The sequence below is a fragment of the Labrus bergylta genome, chromosome 4 (genome assembly GCF_963930695.1).
Source record: "Labrus bergylta chromosome 4, fLabBer1.1, whole genome shotgun sequence".
NCBI lineage: Eukaryota > Metazoa > Chordata > Actinopteri > Labriformes > Labridae > Labrus > Labrus bergylta.
In genome coordinates, this window is record NC_089198.1 from 7,764,288 (window position 1) to 7,787,088 (window position 22,801).

At 40.4% G+C, this 22,801-nt stretch overlaps 1 protein-coding gene across 1 annotated transcript; it reads right to left on the minus strand.

Moving 5' to 3' along the window:
• Window positions 1-15,751: 15,751 nt before the first annotated feature.
• LOC136179016 (tripartite motif-containing protein 16-like) lies at window positions 15,752-18,646 on the minus strand. Its single transcript, XM_065953606.1, has one exon. The coding sequence runs from the start codon at window positions 18,514-18,516 to the stop codon at window positions 16,837-16,839; it is 1,680 nt and encodes a 559-aa protein (XP_065809678.1). The 5' UTR covers window positions 18,517-18,646; the 3' UTR covers window positions 15,752-16,836.
• Window positions 18,647-22,801: the final 4,155 nt, after the last annotated feature.

A 22,801-nucleotide genomic window follows, 5' to 3' on the forward strand; every position in this document is an offset into this window, starting at 1 on the left:
AAGATCTCTTCATATCTGAACTTGGTTATAATTCAACTTTTTACTCATCATTTTATTCATTAACCCTTTAAAAGCTTTTAACCTCCATTAAAGACTTCTAATGTTGAAGTTGTCAGTGATGTACTGAGATGTTAAAGCTCCAGAGATCTGATTGGAGGAGGATCAGGTGAGGCATCCTGACAGCAGCTGGAGGAATCACTCAGTCGTTCCTCACCTTTGTCCGCGGGGGCCACAGGCGAGTCTACAGCCGAGAACACTGACAGTTTAGCTTCATCGATGTCCTGCTGAAGCTATTTAAAAGAACACTTTACTATATTGTATCTACGTGTAGAAAGGTGACTTTGAAAGTGTAGACTTACAAACGCCCCTTTCATTTCATTGAACACCACTCCTTTAAAGACCAGAGGGGAGTTGGGATCTGTTGGGTTTTCATTCTCCAGCCTCCAGCCCTCCTGCCTGCAAAATCAACACAAACAGAAATGAACTAGTGAAGAGCAGATTTCATCAGCGACTGTTTCAAACAAGTGATATCAGAAAGGTCTTGGACTCTTTTAGGCTGGCTACACACTCGACAATATTCAGATCTTAACCTATTTAAAAAACGTGGGAGACCAAAGACATAAGGACAGCTAAATGATTCTAAACATTATAATCCTCCGACTGCACACACTAGACCAGGCTTGGCCAACCCGCGGCTCCCGAGCCGCATGTGGCTCTTTGCCCAGTCTCATGCAGCTCCTCAGTTCATATAGAATTTTGTGTGTTCTGTTTTGTTGTTGTAACGTTAGGCCCATCCATTGTGTTTGTGTTAAAAATTGCCCTTGCCCGTCAGTATGAGGGCATGACAACATGTCTAATTTTGATGTAGCCTGCGAGCCAATCACAAAAATGCCTGCGAACCAATCAGCTTCGAGGGAGGGAGGGCCTTATTGTTGAGTAAACAATTTGTGTGAAACAAGCCAAGTTCGCTCTGAAAATGGCAGGGAAAAAATGCACAGCAAAACGAAAATATGAAGATGAACACAGGACGTTTTTAACAGAGTGGGAGAGTTTATATTTCTTCGTTCAACGTAATGGCAAGCCATTCTGCCTTATATGCCAGGCGTCATTAGCGCATTTCAAGGCTTCAAATCTTCAGCGTCACTTCAGCTCACTCCATGCTAACATCGAGCAGGAATTTCCAAAAGGTACTGAGCTTCGCAAGCACAAGTTAACAAGTTTGAAAAATCAGGCAGAAAAGCAGACACAGTTGTTCCAGAAAATTACGAAGCACTCAGAGATCGTAACGCTTGCATCGTATTAACTGGCTTGGAACATAGCACGAGCTAAAAAGCCATACAATGAAGGGGAGTTCATTAAAAAATGCCTCAGTGACATGGTTGAAATCTTGTCTCCAGAAAACGACAAACTAAAACGAATGATATCAGACGTTCAACTGTCCCGCCACACTGTTGAACACAGAATATCGGACATTAACACCGCAATTGAATCGCAGTTGCACTCTGATCTTCAAACATGCGAGTATTTTAGTGTCGCATTGGATGAGTCTTGTGACATTCAAGACAAGCCTCAGTTGGCAATATTTGCACGATCTGTGTCAAAAAATTGTGTGATAAAAGAAGAAATCCTTGATATTGTGCCATTAAAGGACAGAACCCGTGGCATCGATGTGAAAGAAACAATGATGGCTGCATTTGTGAAAGCAAATCTGCCAGTACTGAAGCTAACTGCAATAGTCACAGATGGAGCGGCATCTATGATCGGATCTGTGAACGGGCTTGTGGGGCTGTGCAAAGCTGACAACACATTTCCCAAGTTTTGGAATTTCCACTGCATCATTCACCGGGAGCAACTGGTGTCTAAATCACTGAATTTAGACCACGTCATGAAGCCTGTGATGGAAATCGTCAACTACATCCGCACACACGCACTGAACCACAGGCAATTTAAGAATCTCATCACCGAACTGGACCAAGGGCTTCCAGGTGACCTGCCGCTGCACTGCACTGTGAGGTGGCTGTCTAAAGGCAAGGTGCTTTCTCGCTTCTTTGAGCTTTTGGATGCCGTGAAACTATTCATGGAAGAGAAGGACAAGGACTACCCCGAGCTTTCCGACGCCAAGTGGATTATGGATCTGGCCTTTTTGGTCGACATGCTGTGTCATCTGGACAGACTGAACCTGGATCTGCAGGGTAAGTTAAAAATGCTGCCTGACCTGGCGCAAAGTGTGTTTGCATTTGTCAACAAACTGAAGCTGTTCAAGACACATATTCAAAAAGGAGAATTAGCGCATTTTCGCGCACTGCTAAAAGCAAGCGGGCAAGCCACCAGTGCCGCCCTGAAAAAGCAAACAGCCAGATATGCAACACTGGTTGAAAACCTTAACGAAAGCTTTGTGACCCAGTTCCGTGATCTACAGCTGAAAAGGCCACAGATTACGTTCCTCGTCGACCCGTTTAATGCAGAGACGGACTGTTTGAAAGCCCCGCTAGTCACAGACGAGGCAGCGGCCGAGTTGGAGATGATCGATCTTTGTGAGCAGGACCAACTGAAACCTGTTCTAAGGGAACGGACCATTGAGTTCTGGAAGAGTGTGCCAATGGAAAAATACCCCAATGTCAAACGGGCTGCGCTCAAGCTACTGTCAATGTTTGGGTCAACATACGTCTGCGAGTCTGTGTTTTCTACCCTGAAACACGTGAAATCAAAACATCGATCTGTTCTGACAGACACACATGTGAAAGAATTGCTTCGAGTGGCCACAACGGAATACAAGCCAGATTTGAAGAGGATTGTTCAAGGCAAGGAATGCCAGAAGTCCCACTAAGAAGCAACATGCATAGTAAGATAAAAAATCACGCATTTTGTTATTGACATTATTGTAAATTGTTATATTTCTGTTTGTGGACTTGGTTGAACTGAGAGTTTGTGTGTGTGAGACAGTGCACACAATGTTCCTTGTTGACAGTGACTGGCCTGTGGTCTTAGTTAGTTTTAAGTCCATTTTTGTCAATATCATGTTGGTGTGTGACATATACAGTAAATGTGGCTGAGCAGAGGTATGTGTCTGTCTGTGTGAGGGTGTGTGTGTGTGTCTGTGTGAGGGTGTGTGTGTGTGTCTGTGTGAGGGTGTGTGTCTGTGTCAGGGTGTGTCTGTGAGTGTCAAGGCTATTGTTATTTTTTAATTTTGAGAGAGAAATAGAGAGGAACGTGGAGGAGGACGAGAGTGAGGCAGAGAGCAAAAGAGAGGTGAAGGGACAGGGCGATGTTCATGTGTGCCTGTGTGTATGATGTGGCTCTTTGCAGTTAGACAGCAAAAATTGTGGCTCTTAGTCTCTGACTGGTTGGCCACCCCTGCACTAGACGATTTGACCCGACTGTGAGACCACACACCTGCAGTTTGTAGAAACGAGTTCACAGTGGTGATCCCACAGACACGAGATCTCACAGAAACTCGTGTGATCAAACGTGACTTCAGAAGAAAAACAAATATGGAAGACAGTCGAGACATTAAAAAGCCACTCATGTTGTTACTCAAGCTGCTCTTCTTTTTCTATATTCCTCTTGGCTCAGGGCACAGTTATGTTTGTGTTCACTGGCATGTTTGTGAGCTGTAAAAGTGATGCTCTCTTCACTCTCTTTTTGGCTACTGCAGGTATTCAGTCGGAGGCAGCCCGATCTGGAATGGTAAATATCAAACATGTTTTTGTATTTAGGATTCCAGATCGGGGAGGCTCTGACTCGATCAGGAGCTGTAAAATAATCGTATTGACACCACACACTTGAGGATTATTTGGACAAATAAAAGGCCCAAAATCAGGCCTAAACTCCCCTAGTGTGAAGCCAGCCTCAGGACAAACAGTCCAACTAACAGAGTTAACAGCTGACTATAAAGACAAAATCTTCACTGAATATTTAAAAGTTGACTTTTGCTACAATGCTATCAAGTCAAATAAATACAAACATGAAACAAATATGAGAAGCAGCAGTCACCACTCACCAGAAATCCTGCTCTCGTAAACACGGGAAGAAAGCTGCATCCAGATAGACCGAGAGAAGATTCTGGAAGTCTTTTCCATTTTGGGTTGAGAACGGATACATGGTGTAGTCACTGGCTGTTTACGAAGGGAGGCAACAACAAAAAAACATGTCAGACATAAAGCTCATCAGCAAGCCAAGAATTAAGAAACAATCATCTGAAAGTCATTTTCTCTTCTAAAACTGACCGGTAAAACTATTAAAAGATAAGCTAGCTAATTAGCTTTTAATTTAACTGTAGGAGGATTATGTGTATGAAACATAAACTGTAAATATTAATGGATGAAGCCTGAGTGATGTCACCCATCTGTTACAGCAGGGGCTCCTGAGGCTCATCAGCAGCAGCCACCATGCTGGAAATCCTGTCTCAGTCTAACTTTCTAGACTGAGAGCTGGAGCTGAGGCGGGTTTTAAGCCTCGTACACATCGCGCCCACCTGTCAATCATGTCAGCTACTTGGCTAAATATGGTTAACACGTATCGTTCCTTAAATCGGATTTGTTGTAGAAAAATACACTCTCCGTACAGTGTGTGCCCATGTGGACAACAACTAATCCAGGCTGTTAACATATTTATTCATGCTGTAAAAACAGTTTTTTATTTGCATGTGTTGTGTGAATGTGAATTCCGGTGTTCCTGGAGCCAGCCTCTAGTGGACACTCGATGAACTGCAGGATTTTGCACTTCCACATTGGCTTCATTTTTCAACACTGCACTGGTTGTGCAATTCTTTCATTACTTGGAATCAAACCGACTGTTGCAAGGCAAGGCTTTGTAAATTAAAGCAGCAGTAGGAATCAGTAGGTTTGTATTTGAAACAGGATTATGACTTCAATCTGAGGTGAAGTATGTTTAAAGACAACATCAATGATCTGCTTCAATTATCGGTTTGACCATCTGATAGACAAAAACAAGGACTAAAGGTCAGGTCAATGTATTTAATCCAGTATGTGAACCACCAGTATGTGAAAACACCTCTTCCAATGGTGGTGAAGTTTAGTGGAACTCTGACGCCTCTCTGTCCAGCCTCTACATGCTGGACAGGGGTTTAACTGGACTCCTGGAGACTCTGCTGAGTTCTGTAAGTCATTAGGGGACAATGTGTTAACATCTATGTTTTTTTTCCATGTTTCTACAGAAAGCTGATTATACTTTTCTTCACTGCACTCGCATACTACGGTACTTTGACGAAACCAGTAAAGCCAAATTTCTTGATTTCAATATCATATGTGGACGTAGGACATTCCTCTGACCAGTCCCTCTCGTTTTCCTTGCACCACAGCAGACATGGATCTCAGGCATTCTGTTAACCTTTCACCCTCACACGTACACACACAGCATGTTCTGAGCAGGGCTGAAATAGAGGGGTTTATAGGCATGATCAAATACAGGATCAGAGTGGATTTAGAACAAGGAACTTCACACACATGTTTTGTGGAGCGCTGAGACTTATTTAAACAGGTTGAAGAGGAGGAGAATATGTGACCTTTAATTCATGAAGGCTGTCAGTGCTAGTGATGACTTTTGTTCTCTTATCTGTGCTGTATCGCTAACCATCTACTATTTGTAATGATGTAAAGTTTTGAATAAATTTGCAAATAAATCTATAATTCATTTGTTTAAATTTCTCTGTCAGACATAATTAGCAGTAACTCCCCCATTGATAGAAAAATGTACAATGAGGTATCTTAAAACATGAATTATAATAATCTAAAAACATCATAACACAATACTAATCAGAAAGCTACGGAGCCCTTAAAGGGACATAGGCAGAAAAAATAAAAATGTATGTTTCTCGTGGGCACCAGAAACTAACCGGTGCTCACGTGAAAGTTTCTCCTGCTCACCAGATATCAGGTGCACAACAGAAACCAGCCAGTCTTAGCCTTCTGTGTTCTTGTGATAAAAATGACAGCACAGGACTTATTTGAGCTATATTTTAACCTTGGACTTAAATACAAGGACAGAACTGCTTTGCTTGTGCACGGTCACCGTTATATTGTCTCAGAAAGACATTTATAACAGATGTTAAAGTCTTGTCATCTGTTTTGCCGCAAGGGATACACTTAGAAATATATTCACAGATTCGGCTTTCCCGGATCAATAACTCATCAGCGGAACATTGCTCTTACAAAACCGACACCTCTCTGCAATCACAACAAGATAGACTGCGAGCTACATTCATATTTTCCTCAAAACGAGCCGTCCTCCGCGCTGGGGAACTTGCATTGGCCTCTAAGCCGAGCCGGCTGGTGCTCGAATGCGCAGGGACCGTCTGCAAATTGCAATACTGAAAAAATATGATACAGAAATATTCAATAACTTCACCCAGGAGAGGTGTAGTGTCATGAAAATCATTTTACACAAATGTGATCTCACGTTTTTCATACTACATTTCTCAGATTGGAAAATAATACTTTAAAAATAAATTGAGGATTTTTCAATAGCCTATAAATAATCCAATGTTCAATAAAATCCCTTTTGTAAGGTGTAGGGTAAAACAAAAACCCATTATGAATAAATGTCCTCCTGCTCTATAAACTACATCACGTTGCTTTGGATAAAGGGCTTTCATGTAATTTTAGTGATTTTTTTATCATTAAATATGGTAATTAAATATGTAATAACTATACTATAACATGTTGTAGTGCCATCAAACTCACAGCACACATAATATAAAAGCGTTAAGCATGATTTACTTTATGTGTGATGAAATATTTCGGTGACCCTAGAGCCTACAATGGTGACTTTTTTTAAAATGATATCCATGTTAAAAAATCCCTTAAATTATTATTGCCTTTGTAGTTTCTATCCACTCTGGGCTTTCTCTCTCTGTGTGTGTGTGTGTGTATGAGTGTGTGTGTGTGTGTGTGTGTGTGTGTGTGTGTGTGTGTGTGACATCTCTATAGTGGTGTTTGTGAGTAGGGTCCTGCTGTTGCTGTAGTTTTGGAAGTGGAGCAACATTTTACCTTCATGTGCCGGCAGTGAGATGTGACCGTCCTGTCAGAGTAATAAAGCATTTATTGTGTGCAAAGACGTGTGACTCTGTTTTATTTATCAGTAAATTAGGATTTTAGAAAAGGGAACTGAGGTTAGAGTGTCTGATTTTAAAAACTCAATCATCTCACCAGATGTGTTGACCTGCAGCAATTCTTTGGTTTTATTCACCCTGAGTTTTAAATCTGTTGATTTGTGCTTCAAACCCGATAAAATGGAGGGAAATTGATTTCACCTGTGGTGTTCAAAGACTTGAAAAATAATTGTTAAAACTTCAATTTAAGGTCATAATATTCAACATTAACTAGCGGCTTATTAGCATGCTAACTAGTAGCATACTGGCTGCTTATTAGTCATTATGAAGCACTTATTAGTACCTTATCTACATGACCATAGTCTATAGTTAACAGGTCATTATCTAAGAGTTTGTTCTCATTACCTTCCTGATTACAGCTCATTGATAGAGAGTTAGGAAGTTGTTGAACATGAGTTATGATCTTGATATGCTTTTGTTTACTTCTACCTCATAAGGGTCGTACTGAGGGAAACATATTAAGATCATAATTCATGTTCAATCATTTCCTAACTGAGGAACCAATGAAAATGTGAAATTTGTGGAAAATAGGACCACAGCCTCCATACATGGGGCGTGCACAAAAACCACTAGACTACCTGCGCCCCACAAAGACCAACATGACCTGACTGAGTGTTTGCACATGACACAGTTTGTTGTATGAATTAAACAGAATGGCTCTGATGTTCTTCCTCTGCTCTGAGTTTCCCAGAGTAAACCACAGAGGAAGAAAGTCATTTGTATCCTGCAGAAAAAAACAAAAACACCTGATTGAAGTTTATATAAATGATATATCTCTTGATGATACTTTTGCAATGATCCCAAAAAGAAGAGCTCACTCACATAGTGTATTCCAACATGATCATATATTTCATTAAATATATACAGAATGAAGACGTATCTGAACCATGACAGCAGTTCTCAGTCCTCCTCTTGATATTGTGCGCTTCAGCTTTTTGACTCTTTAATAAAAAATCCTAACCGTAGACTTTCAGCATTCAGTACAGAAGAAGTCGTGCAGCTGTGATTCTCCAGAAGTCCAGTTGAGTATTTAAATCACAAGTTACCTACAGACTGGATTATTTTACGATCCATGAGGGATCTTTTTTAATCGCCTCGTTCTCTGGACCCAAGATAGCAACTCCACAAGTCCTCTGACCGACGCCGAGGTATCTGCAGCGAGGGGGAAAACAAGACATGAGTTAACACTTGATGTGGGAATAAACGGGAACAGTTTGTCAGTCTGTTTTTTCTTTTAGCTTCTCCTTCTCTTCATTTCTGAGTTATGTAAGGGGACATAAAGTTTGTACCTTTCAGCCACTTCCACCAGACTTTGGTGAGTGACAGCAAAAAGTCTTTCTCTGTGATTCTGCTTCATCTCATCGGTGACTCCGCTGAGGAAGCGACCCATTCCTGCAACACAAACACAGAGTGAACAAACCAGACGGCTAAGAGATAAAGTGGAGACAGTGACGGCTTTACAACAGAGACGGAGACTAAGTTAATAAAACTAATGAAGATCTCTTCATATCTGAACTTGCTTATAATTCAACTTTTTACTCATCATTTTATTCATTAATCCTTTAAAAGCTTTTAACCTCCATTAAAGACTTCTAATGTTGAAGATGTCAGTGATGTACTGAGATGTTAAAGCTCCAGAGATCTGATTGGAGGAGGATCAGGTGACGCATCCTGACAGCAGCTGGAGGGATCACTCAGTCGTTCCTCACCTTTGTCCGCGGGGGCCACAGGCGAGTCTACAGCCGAGAACACTGACAGTTTAGCTTCATCGATGTCCTGCTGGGTGAACTGTCCCGACTTCGCCCAGTCCACACCTCGACGAAACGCAGACAAGGTCTGCACCGAGTTTGGATCCCTTAGAGAAGTACGAGAAAGAAATACAAAATCAACGACACACTGTTCATCTCAAAGAAGATTCTTTTTAAACGTAGAAGTAATTTGGAATATTTTATTACAGCTCCCAAAAACGCCCCATGATGGCTTCCCTTAGTAAATTGTTCAGTCTTCTGTGTCTCTTTTTTTCCAGACAGATCGCCTGAATATTCTTGGAATATAAACATTTTGCATTTTGGACAAAGGGAGGAAGAAGAGGTCACATTTGAGAATATGGCAACAAATGTCTTTCAGGAATTCAATTCAAATTTCATTAGATTAGAACAAAATAAGTGCTGCTGCAACTTTGGTTCTTTCCCTTGTCTCTCCAAAACTTGATTTAAAATCAATTTTAAAGGTCACATATTCTGTTAAATCCTCTTCATCATGTTTCTATGTGTCTCTAGTCCGTCTACAAACCCCCCAATGATGAGAAAAGCCCATCCTCTCCGTCTTCTGCCTGCTCCACTTTTCAGAAAATGTGTGCTCAAACAGGCCGTTTAGCGATTTTCCCTTCATGACATCACAAAGGGCAGTAGCCCCTCCCCCAGGTGGGTGACACTCCCACAGCTAGGTGTTTGTTCTGCTCTCTGAGTCTGCCTTCTCACCGTAAACAATAGAGCAGGTAGCGAGAAAGCCTGAGACACCCGAGCACTTCCAGAGAGGGGGTGTGGTCAAACACAGCTCATTTACATATTTAAAGGTACAGACACAGAAACAGCCTGTTCTGAGCAGGGCTGAAATAGAGGGGTTTATAGACATGATCAAATACTGGATCAGAGTTGATTTAGAACAAGAAACTTCACACACATGTTTTGAGGAGCTCTGAGACTTATTTACACTGAAGAAGAGGAGGAGGATGTGTGACCTTTAACAAAATTCATATCTTGAAGACAACCCAGCCTGCCCCCTTTTATAGAATCTACCTCTACTCCTTCATAAGTACGGAGATTTTGTATGTATTAGATTCCATTAAATACACCTATTAACCAAAATGCACATCGTTTTCTAAGGTTCGAGAAAGCCTGAGTGTATATAAAATATTAAACTTGTTTCAGCCAAGGCAACAAAATGAACTGTTGTTGTATTTCCACGTCATTACAATTTCCATAATGTTTTTTAAAACTTTGTTGAGTGTGGTGTGGCGGCCTCTCACCTGTACGAGTAAAAAGAGAAAAGACCTCCTCCCATCCTGGCCCCGCCCCCGTAGGCTCCTCCCTTCTCCCTGATTTCTCCATGCAGAAACTTAGCCGTCATCATCCTCGCCAAGATGCACAAACTTTAAGAGAAAAAAGGAAACAAAAAGTTTTTATTACACTTTAGATGAACTAAAAGTTACACGTAGAAAAACTGTCCGTGTAAATCACACTTTTAAAGGAAGTGCTGCCAGGTACAGGTGTGGTTACCTGGCGTAGTCGTGGTGGGAGAAGGGTACCGTACGAATACTCTCGCTGATAAAGTGAACAGGGAAGGGAAGCTGGAAGAACGTTTTCATCTGACACGGCTGGAAGTTTTGCTCCTGAAATCAGAGAAGATGATCTTTACTGTCACTGTACAAGTACAACAAAAACCTGTCGGAGCACACCTGTAGAGAAGTAGTTAAATATAGAACATATACAAATACTAAACCCACCAGTATATATACAAACAAAACAGTTATATTATACAATAAGATGTAAACTATGGTTAAAAGAGAGCTGAGCGGTACTGGTGGAATATTGTACTCAGGTATTAAAAAAAAACAAATAAGCGTTATATTTATAATCTCATGCATGCACAGGACTTTGTTTTGAAGGAATGTCTCATAATAAAGGACAAAATAAAATTACAGGTGATCTCACAACTATTGAAGTCAAAGGTTCAACTGTTTTGTGTTGGTGTTATTTTGCTTCTTCAAAGATTTTTGACTTTAAAATCTGTATTTTTGCGTTTCTATAAGACGGCCTTTCCTCATCTTTTCCATTATTTTATCTTCTTTAATCTGCAGAGACGGTTCTGCCTTTAATATAATGTGAACTCACTATGGCAGGGATATATTTAGAGGAGTGGTTCTTAATGGGTTTAGCTTTAGGACTCACCACCATCTCCTCCTGCGACCAGAGTTTCTGATATTGTTCAACCTATCAGGTTTATTTTCAATGAAAGATGTTTCAAAAGATGTGACAGCTCATTTCCTGCTTTCCCCACTCTCTCTCTCTCTCTCTCTCTCTCTCTCTGATTTCTGACTCTGTCCACTGTCCTGTCTCTAAAATAAAGGCCCAAAAAGCCCCAAAACAAAACCTTTTAAAAGAAAACCTCTCCTCAGGTGTAACATCTCACCTCATGCTGTCCGGGTTGAGAAGATGCTTCTTGATCCTGACGAGCGTTCGGATGACTTGGCTGAGGTCGGACAACTCAGCGACCCTCTTCATAAACTTCACCTGAAGTAATCATTGATAAAAGATGGATAAAATATGAAGCGAGAGAATGGAAAAACAAAAAACCTCTTGCACAAAGTAGGAACAAATGAAATTGTCTCTGCTTGTCAGAAAGAAATCATGCTATACTGTATGTCTTAAATCTGCGTCTGCGTAATTTACTTCAAGCTTTAAATCACTATGACAACACTTCTTAAAGCTGACGTGCAGGAGTCAGACACTATCATTTTAGTTTTTTAGGATCAACACTCCAGGTGCATACCTGTTCCATCCCACCAAGCGTCTCATTGAGGTCTCCTGCTGGAGTCAGGTGACGGCCTGCACGTGTCATGGCGTACATGTGGCCCGAGTAGGAGATCCCATTGGCTAACTCCTGTGCTGACATCATCACCAGCACTCTCAGGCGCTCCACCTCGTCAAAGTGGGGGCTGTAGTGAAAAAAAAAAAAATAGATAAATATCGAGCTGTCTTCTCAGCCTCCTCGAATTTCAGGACACATTTTCTCTCAGTTTATAAGAAATGATGGAGGACGTACTTGTTGAATATGTCGCTCCACAGATGAAACATGTGAGGAATACATTGACTTGACCTTTATTCCTTGTTTTTGTCTATCAGATGCTCAAACTGATGATTGAAGCAGATCATTGATATTGTCTTTAAACATACTTCACCTCAGATTGAAGTCATAATCCAAAATCCAACAAGTTCATGGGAGGTGCTGATCTCCTTGATATGCTGTCTGCACTTTACAAGTTCAGCTTCAGATCCTGAAGATGGTACATGTACATCTGGTGGCACACTGTTACAGTGGCAGTCATCAATGCGTGGAACCTCTACAGAAGAGACCAGAAGAAGCTAAACCCCAAGAAGAAACCCATGCCTCTGCGAAGGTTTCAGGCTTTGGTTGGCACTTCTCTGACAAGCGCAGGAAAGGCCAAAATCAGGTGTGGCAGACCACTATCCTCTCCAGAAGAGACTCCAACACCACCCCGTAAAAGACCAAGCTGCAGTGTGCCTCTTGATGTGAGAAGGGATGGCATTGATCATTTTCCAACATGGGAAACCCGACAGAGATGCAAGCACTGCACTGGCAATCACTTCTCACATGTCTACTGTGAGAAGTGTAAGGTGCATCTTTACCTGAACAAGGACAGAAACTGTTTTTGTGCCTACCACAAAATGAAATAAAAAGGCTGTAAAAAGTGTTATGTTAAAAAAATGAGAAAAACTGCCTGAAATGTTCTGTATTTTCAAAATGTTAAAATAAAAAGGCTGTAAAAAGTGTTATGTTAAAAAAACAAGAAGAACTGTTTGAAATGTTCTGTATTTTCAAAATGTTAAACTAAAAAGGCTGTAAAAAGTGTTATGTTAAAAAAAACAACGAGAAAAGCTTCCTGAAATGTGTGCAAAAAATTGCCAAAAACGCCTGATGTATCAAATGTGCTACAAAAAAAATATCATAAACAACATGATATGACAACATTTTTTTGGGGGATTTTGTTTAAGGGTTTAATAAACATCTCAATTCCAAAAGAATAGAATTTTCTGGTTATTTTTTCATGTGTCAGGCTTTGGAAATGTGTCAATACGCCTTTTATAAATGTGAACTTTGAATAAATGGTTTATGGGTCAATGAAGTGATGCTCATTTTTTTGTGTCCATAAGGTTTAGTTAACTTTTAAAGGCTCAAAATCTAAAAATAAATGCACAGATGACATGCTTTCATCCTTTGTTTTGAGGACCTAGTCTAAAATTTATATTTATTATACATTTTTAGAGAATATTTGGGGTATTTAGGCCAAAATGTCTAAGTGGTGTAACCATTGAAACTTTGTACAAAAGAAGTAAACTTGCTTTAATAAAAGGTTAAATTTTCATATAACACCCTATGAACTAGCCTGGCATAATCTTACAATAGAACTGTTCAATAGTAAACAAAAGTGATGGAACATCATTGGTCTTATTATTATAATTATTTTAGGGAAATCGTGTCACCCAGTCAAGTACCAAATTGTCAACATGGTGTAACCACCATTGAAGGAGCCATTTAGTTAATATGTTCATCATATCATGTGACAATAAATGATATCACAAAGAAGAACCCCTGATGGTCCTAACTGCTGCACGCCATGTTTAGCAACTCTCTTTAAAACATGAGATAATTTGACATTTTAAGGGCGTGGTCAGGTATGTCAAATGGTATGACCTCAGAAAAACATTAACAATTTATGATAATTATAAAAATTTGTATTCACTTCGAAAATTAGATTTGAAATGTTCACACCAGGAAATGTGCTTACATAGGTCTCAATGATAATGCCTGTCAAATTTGATTTGAAGTGGAAATGTCAGATGGTGTAACCGGTTACACTATTTGACATTTATGACAAGCCGTTCTGTTAGAGGCCACTTTTGTCAAATATCAGTATTTTTTTATGTTGATTAAAGTGGTTATCCATCCACAACCTTATTATCAAGGGTCTAGGACAAAATATCCTGGCATTTTGTAAATGTTTAGCTTAAAATTGCATATTTGTGTTCCATTTACTTACATTTATAAAGGTGCACTATGTAGTTTTGGTAGAGAAGTGTGAAAATTGGAGATATTTACAGATTATGTGGTATATGTCCATCATAACTCTAAACACAAACTGTCCTCAGATGAAAATTTGGTCCCTGTAACACTGTTTGAAGATAAAATGCTACTGGAGAATTTATGGTGGTGGGCCCGCAACAGTGAAAGCGTAACTCTCCTGGTAGCTTTATATCTCCAAACAGTGTTCCAGGGACCCATTTTTTACTTTGAATGAAGTTTGCGTATTCAATTCAGAAAATATATCAAAGAATTGTTTCACTTCTCCAACTTTCAAATTTCACCACCAAATCTACATAGTGCACCTTTAAACATGTATGATCTAATATATGTTTGTATGCTGTAATATTGGCACCAGTAGTTGCATTTTAGATGTGTCGGCTATTAGGGGCCATGTGGTAGGTAGTATCAGCGTGTCGCTACCTAGAGCTTGCCAGCCAAAGTCTGGTACTATAGAAGGTGGCAATGCTGTTTGGGCTGTGATGGCCATGATGTAAAGAAGGAGAGAGGTAAAGTGTTGCCTCTGGGTATGTTATCCTTTGATTAGGGCACAAGTACCTTGAGTTTATTCCAAATACTGAAGAAATTAATTCCCCCTGAAGATTTTGATCAGATGTTGTAATTTACTTAAGATATGAATTAATTAAGGATGCACCGATCCTGACTAAGACAGCCAGATCAGGTATCAGTAAGAATTTGCCGATCTATGAGACCCATCCAAAAGGCAGATCTATTCACTTCAGTTTTATACTATTCTGTGTTTAAGACAAATGTGCTACATTACTGTCATCAGCGTACTGGTATTCTGTGCACTTTGGTAGGTGGAGCAAACATTAAATGGAGGAAGCTAACAACAATTTCTTCAAGAAACAATGGCCTTTGACTGTAGAAGCAGTATGGTCAGTTGGTGTAACTGGTTTGCGTCAATTGGTGTAACCAGTATTTCTTGTAAAAATTATAATAAAATACAGGGAAATTAAAGTGGAATTAAAGTAGTCCTCTATTGCAGTGAAATAACATGTTTTTTTTAACAATTTTTACATAATTTGCCAAAAATTAATTAGAAAACAGAGGTGTTTTCAGCTTTGTGCCCCGCTCAGTATTGAAAAAGGGCATAATTTATGAATTTAGGGATAATCCTAATAAAATCTATTTTCTTGTGCTATTTTAAAATGAAGTAATTACAATCATGAGTACACTTACATATACTCTAGATGTATAAAATATAAAATATTCTTAATTTTTCAGTGGTTACACTACTTGACATTTTTAGTCTTACCTTTTGAAAAAAAAAGATTTAAATGTCATTTTAAAAAACACAAAACCAACATGAATATAAATCTCACATTTTAATGAACCTGATGCATGCTTTCAAATTGTGTTTTTAAAAGATTCTTGAATTGGTCATCGGAACAACCAAGCCCTTCAAAAGATAGGTCTTACGTTGTTTTAAATTGTATTATTCATAGACTTTGTTACTTTGATTTTCAGATGCAGTGTCTTCCACATATCAGGAGCATAAAAACATATTCTTCATCACTTTTTTGGTCTGATAATAATTCCTGCGGCCTTCAGCCTCTGTGCTTTTTGATTGGTATTGTGTTATGATGTTTGTAGATTATGATATTTCATGTTTTAAGGTACCTCATTGTACATTTTTCTATCAATTTTAGGGGGGGGGGGGGGGGGGGGGGGTTACTGCTAATTTGGTCTGACAGAGAAATCTATACAAATGAACCATAGATTTATTTGCAAATTTATTCAAAACTTCACATCATTACAAATAGTCGATGGTTCACATATTCTCCTCCTCTTCAACATGTTTAAATAAGTCTCAAACTTGTCTGTCTTTTGTTCTAAATCCACTCTGATCCTGTATTCAATCATGTCTATAAACCCCTCTATTTCAGCCCTGCTCAGAACAGGCTGTTTCTGTGTCTGTGCCTTTAAATGTAGAGAAGGAGCAAACTTCTGTTTACCTTATTCTTTTGAAGACGTGCGTGTGCACGTGTGAAAGGGTGAAAGGTTAAAAGAATGCTTATACTCAGGTCCATGTCTGCTGTGGTGCAAAGAAAACTAGTGGGCTCTAAGTGACAGGTCAGAGGAAGGTCACACGTCCACATATGATATTGAAATCTATGAAATCCAGAAATCTGGCATTACTGGTTTCGTCATAGTACCGTAGTATGCAAGTGCAGTGAAGAAAAGTATAATCAGCTTTCTGTTGAAACATGGAAAAAAACACATGTTAACACATTGTCCCCTAATGACTTCTGTCTACTTCAGCTAAACAAATGAATTATAGTTTTATATGCAAATTTATTCAAAACTTTACATCATTACAAATAGCAGATGGTTAGTGATACAGCACAGATAAGAGAACAAAAGTCATCACTAGCACTGACAACCTTCATGAATTAAAGGTCACATATTCTCCTCCTCTTCAACATGTTTAAATAAGTCTCAGAGCTCCTCTAAACATGTCTGTGAAGTTTCTTGTTCTAAATCCACTCTGATCCTGTATTTGATCATGTCTATAAACCCCTCTATTTCAGCCCTGCTCAGAACAGGCTGTGTGTGTACGTGCAAGGGTGAAAGGTTAACAGAATGCTTGAGATCCATGTCTGCTGTGGTGCAAGGAAAACGAGAGGGACTGGTCAGAGGAATGTCCTACGTCCACATATGATATTGAAATCAAGAAATTTGGCTTTACTGGTTTCGTCAAAGTACCGTAGTATGCGAGTGAAGAAAAGTATAATCAGCTTTCTGTAGAAACATGGAAAAAAAACATAGATGTTAACACATTGTCCCCTAATGACTTCTGTCTACTTCAGCTTACACAACTCAGCAGATTCTTCAAAATGTTGAATCCAGAGTCCAGCATGTAGAGGCTGAGTGAATGTGGTCTGGACTCTGTGGAGGAGAGTCATGGTTTCAGAGATGCTGTAGAAGGACAGAATACCTGCTCTGTGATCCAGGTACACTCCTACTCTGGAGGACCGAGGACCTGAGACAGGAGTCCTGACATTGTTGTACCAAAAGTCATAACTGTTGTTGTAACAATCTAACGCCCAAGACTTGTCATTACGTCCAAACCAACATTCATCTGAGCCCCCTGTTCTGCTGATATTCTTGTATGTGACTGCTACATAAAGTCCTCTTCCTCTCAACTCCACTTCCCAATAACAACGTCCAGTCAGACTCTCTTTACTCAGGACCTGACACCTACCAGTGAATCTGTCTGGGTGACTAGAATAAGACTGTTCTTTTCTCATTGCTGTTACTTTTCTGTTCTCATCAGATAATAACAGCTGTGTGCGTGCTGTGTTTGGATCCAGTGTGATGTCACATGAATATTTTAAGAACTCAGCTCTGGTCTTGGGCTCTGGTTTTGGTTCTGACAGTAAAACATCCACTTCAGTCACTGTCTGTGAGATGTTTGTCCATTTCTCTCTCAGGACATCCTGAAGTTTATCTCTGACTTCTGACACAGCTGCTGTCACATCCTCAAAGTACCTCAGAGGACGGATCTTGATGCTGGATGAGTGTGTAGATTCACTGAGTGGTGACAGTGAGGGGTAGTCGTGTAGAAACTGGTTGTGATCTTCTGTGTGTGAGAGCTTCTCCAGTTCAGCGTCTTTCCTCTTCAGCTCAGTGATCTCCTGCTCCAGCTTCTCCTGAAGCTCTCTGACTCGACTCACTTCAGTTTGCTGCTGGGATCTGACCTGCTGCTTCACATCAGAGCGTCTTTTCTCCATGAGACGGATCAGCTCAGTGAAGATCTTCTCACTGTTCCCCACTGTTTTATCAGCAGAGCCATTGATAGCCTCCACCTCCTGTTGAAGCAGCTTCACATCTTTCTCTCTGTCCTGGATTCTCTGCTGGATGTTTTGTCGACTCACCTCGAGCTCTCTCTGCCTCTCGCTCCTTTCTACTGCAGCTGAGACTGTGTCATGACCTTTGTGTTCATCCATTAAACAGAGATAACAGATAGACTGCTGATCAGTACGACAAAATACTTTCATTTCCTCATTATGACAAGAGCAGACGTTCTCCTGGAGCTTCTTGGAGGGCTCCACCAGCTTGTGTTTCTTGAAGACAGGTAGTTCAAAATGAGGCTGAAGATGTTTCTCACAGTAAGAGGCCAGACACTGCAGACAGGACTTACAGGCTTTCAGTTTCCTCCCGGTGCAGACATCACAGGCCACATCATCAGGTCCATCATAGCAGTGATCAGCAGGAGCAGCTTGGAGTCCAGTCTTCTTCAGCTCCTCCACTAAATCTGCCAACATGGTGTTTTTCCTCAAGACAGGCCTTGGTGTGAAGTCCTGCCTACACTGAGGGCAGCTGTAGATTGTCTTCTCATCCTCTTTATCCCAGTGGCTTTTAATACAGCTCATACAGTAACTGTGTCCACAGGGAATAGCAACCGGATCCTTCAGGAGATCCAGACAGATGGAACAAGAGAAGGCCTCCTGGTCTAGTTGAACTCCTTTCTGCGCCATTTCTCCTCTCTGTAACGACAACTGTCTGAGTTTCACTTCTTAGAAATCAAACTAGTTTAACCTCTCATCTAAACAGCATGTGTTTGTTCAGTGTCTGCTCTTGCACCGTCCCACATGTTGGTTACACTCATCCTCAAACTGTAGATCTAAAAGGGAGAGAACAAGGAAATAAATGTCAGAGTGAAGCTGGCTGTGTGTGATAGGAGGAAGAAGAGGGAGGGGTTAACAAGCTCTGACTCATGTTTCATTACTCTGACAGGGCAGATTCTCAACATGAATACATAACCACTCTCTGTTGCATGGAAGAAAACTCTATAAGCAAGCATGTAAAAAACTCTAGTCACACATTTCTTAACATGTAAAAAGAAGTGAATAAAACACAGAGAATAACTGAACATGTTCTACAACTACTGTCAGAACGGAGCTACCTGTGAACACCAGCATTACAAGCTGTGAAAATCTGAGACACCACAGGGAGGCGTCAGAGTTCCACTGAACTTCACCACCATTAGAAGAGGTGTTTTCACATACTGGTGGTTCACATACTGGATTAAATACACTGACCTGACCTTTATTCCTTGTTTCTGTCTATCAGATGGTCAAACTGATGGTTGAAGCAGATCATTGATATTGTCTTTAAACATACTTCAAATCAAATTAAAGTCATAATCCTGTTTCAAATACAAACCTACTGATTCCTACTTTTGCCTTAACTTAAAAAGCCTCCCCTTAAAACAGTCGGTTTGATTCCAAGTAATGGAAGAATTTGGATGTGTAGTAGAAGTAGTACACCAACAAAAAATACCTCAGTGTCCTTTTGTCGCTGCTCATTTGCTGATCCACGCTGCACGGGGCTGGGGAGCTCACTTGTTGGTTACACCTATCTTGCACTCGTATATTAGTGAGCGAGAGGGAACCAGGAAATGTGTGCACAGAGTGGAGTTGAGCAATAGGGAGGGGTTACCATGCTGCCCTCACGCATGTGATGAATTCTCTTAAAGGGACAGTGTGAGTCTGTCAGTCTGAGTTTTATCATACAGTTAAGATGAAAACAAAACGATGAACAACCACATGATGTTTTTAAATAACTTACAGCTCACAATAGTTGAAGCAAACATTGAAAAGCTTCATGTTTGGTTTCCTCTGAAATCTACAGTTTCATAGAGCTGTTTTGTATAACTGAAAAAAGTTTTCTTGTGCTTTAAAGGAGAAGACAACACAGAGAGAATGAAAACAGAAAATACTACCTGAAATGAGGCTGTGTACAAACATACAACAACATACAGATTCATAAAAGACGTAATGCTGCAATAGAGAGGTTAGACTTTGGAGAATTCATACAAAACTATAATAAAATAGTACGCAGAAGTTTAAATTTGTGATTCATCTACGTATGTTTTACCAAGTGTTGTAGTCAAGACCACACTAACTGAGACCAAGATATACCTGAAACCAGAGTGCTCAGAGACCGAGACGAGACCAAGATCAAGACCAAGGCAGGGCGAGACCAAGATAAGACCAAGACCATGAATATCAATAAAACAATCATCATCTTCTGTGCAGGGGGGTGTCACTCACTTAAACTGTAACTGTAGCACTGATTTTGAGTACTACAACTCTACAGTTTACCCACCTTCACTTCTTTATCAGGCACAAGTAATTAGGCTCAGGACTGGTGAAATCAAACTTTGTAGTTATGTTTCAACAGTGAATAAAATATACAAAGCATTCATTATCAGGTATGTTACCATCAAATTATTAAAGTTTCCTGTGTTTCATATCTACTGTGTCAATGTGAGCCTGTATCGTTCTGCTGCAGGAGATTATTAAATGTAACAAAGAAAGGATTCTGCTGGCTAACACCTGCTCTCATCTCATTTCTTCACAGCACTTTACAGTTTCCTGTCCCTTCTAGGCTCACAGTGTACACGTGTGTGTGTCCATGTACCTGGCGTTGCTGGGGTGGTAATGCGTGGCGTGGAACTGCTTGAGCTGTTCCCAGGTAAGGTCAGGGATGGCTAGAGGCTCTCCTCCTGACACCACAGAGTACGTGTGGTCTGGATACAGCTTGTTCTGGAGGTGCTGGGCGTACACGCGCTCGTTGTCAGACTAAAAAAAAACACACAATCAAACGTTAAACAGTCACTGACACACTCTTATTTCGAAACCATTTATCTGACGTCACCTGTTCATCTCATATCTGGAACTTGTTTCACTGCTGTTGCATTAGGCCCCATGTCCGCCTAGCATTTTATAGATTTTGTTAGCTTTTTCTGAGTGTCTTTGTTCTATTGTTCCCAATGAGGAGAGAGCGTTTGCAGCAGCAGCAAAGCGCAGCGTCCAGCGCCTTTCTTCCGAGCGCTCTGCCTAATTTGTGCGGCCGCTCCGAGCGCTTCAAACTAAAAATCTTTCAACTTTTTATGAGGCCGCTGTTGACGTCACCGGCGCTTTTCTTTCAACCAGCCAATCATAAAGTACATCAGTTGGGTCCTTGCTCTGTGTCTGATCGGAGCCGTGAGAACGGGGATGTCATTATTATTGAGCTCATCATCCAGGAAAAATTTGGAGGTCAAGCATCCTCCGTTTGATGCTCAAAGTGACAGATAAAAATCAAACAGAGAAAAGCAACGGAACAGTGTCGGTCATACAGGAGCTGTTGTCAACAGACTGTTGTCATAGAGACAGGACGGACGTGCAGCGCTTTTATTCTCAGCGCACAGCCAGCTCTTTTCTGCCTGAAAAAAAGAAAACGCTAAGTGGACACAGCAGGGCCTGAGTTGTTTTGTTTTTTTTGCCAACTACTAAACCGTGAGCAGGCATAATTTTAACTTTGTTCCATGATGTCATAACATATTTAAAGTGAGTATAAATATAAAAGCAAGAAAAAAAACACTTGGAGTTACCACGAACCACTTCACTCTCAAACTTAATCCATGAGGTGCTTTTAGGTAACATGAAATATAAGATATCTGAAGCTCCTTAAAAGAACACTTAAACTTCACTATATTGTATCTACATATAAAACTATGATTCAGAAAGTGTAGACTTACAAAAGCCCCTTTCATTTCATTGAACACCACTCCTTTAAAGACCAGAGGGGAGTTGGGATCTGTTGGGTTTTCATTCTCCAGCCTCCAGCCCTCCTGCCTGCAAAATCAACACAAACAGAAATGAACTAGTGAAGAGCAGATTTCATCAGCGACTGTTTCAAACAAGTGATATCAGAAAGGTCTTGGACTCTTTTAGGCTGGCTACACACTCGACAATATTCAGATCTTAACCTATTTAAAAAACGTGGGAGACCAAAGACATAAGGACAGCTAAATGATTCTAAACATTATAATCCTCCGACTGCACACACTAGACGATTTGACCCTACTGTGAGACCACACACCTGCAGTTTGTAGAAACGAGTTCACAGTGGTGATCCCACAGACACGAGATCTCACAGAAACTCGTGTGATCAAACGTGACTTCAGAAGAAAAACAAATATGGAAGACAGTCGAGACATTAAAAAGCCACTCATGTTGTTACTCAAGCTGCTCTTCTTTTTCTATATTCCTCTTGGCTCAGGGCACAGTTATGTTTGTGTTCACTGGCATGTTTGTGAGCTGTAAAAGTGATGCTCTCTTCGCTCTCTTTTTGGCTACTGCAGGTATTCAGTCGGAGGCAGCCCGATCTGGAATGGTAAATATCAAACATGTTTTTGTATTTAGGATTCCAGATCGGGGAGGCTCTGACTCGATCAGGAGCTGTAAAATAATCGTATTGACACCACACACTTGAGGATTATTTGGACAAATAAAATGCCCAAAATCAGGCCTAAACTCCCCTAGTGTGAAGCCAGCCTCAGGACAAACAGTCCAACTAACAGAGTTAACAGCTGACTATAAAGACAAAATCTTCACTGAATATTTAAAAGTTGACTTTTGCTACAATGCTATCAAGTCAAATAAATACAAATATGAAACAAATATGAGAAGCAGCAGTCACCACTCACCAGAAATCCTGCTCTCGTAAACACGGGAAGAAAGCTGCATCCAGATAGACCGAGAGAAGATTCTGGAAGTCTTTTCCATTTTGGACTGAGAACGGATACATGGTGTAGTCACTGGCTGTTTACGAAGGGAGGCAACAACAAAAAAACATGTCAGACATAAAGCTCATCAGCAAGCCAAGAATTAAGAAACAATCATCTGAAAGTCATTTTCTCTTCTAAAACTGACCGGTAAAACTATTAAAAGATAAGCTAGCTAATTAGCTTTTTATTTAACTGTAGGAGGA

Excerpts from the sequence above, each read along its gene's own strand:
- LOC136179016 (XM_065953606.1), bottom strand. The coding sequence starts at position 18,516 with ATGGCGCAGAAAGGAGTTCAACTAGACCAGGAGGCCTTCTCTTGTTCC.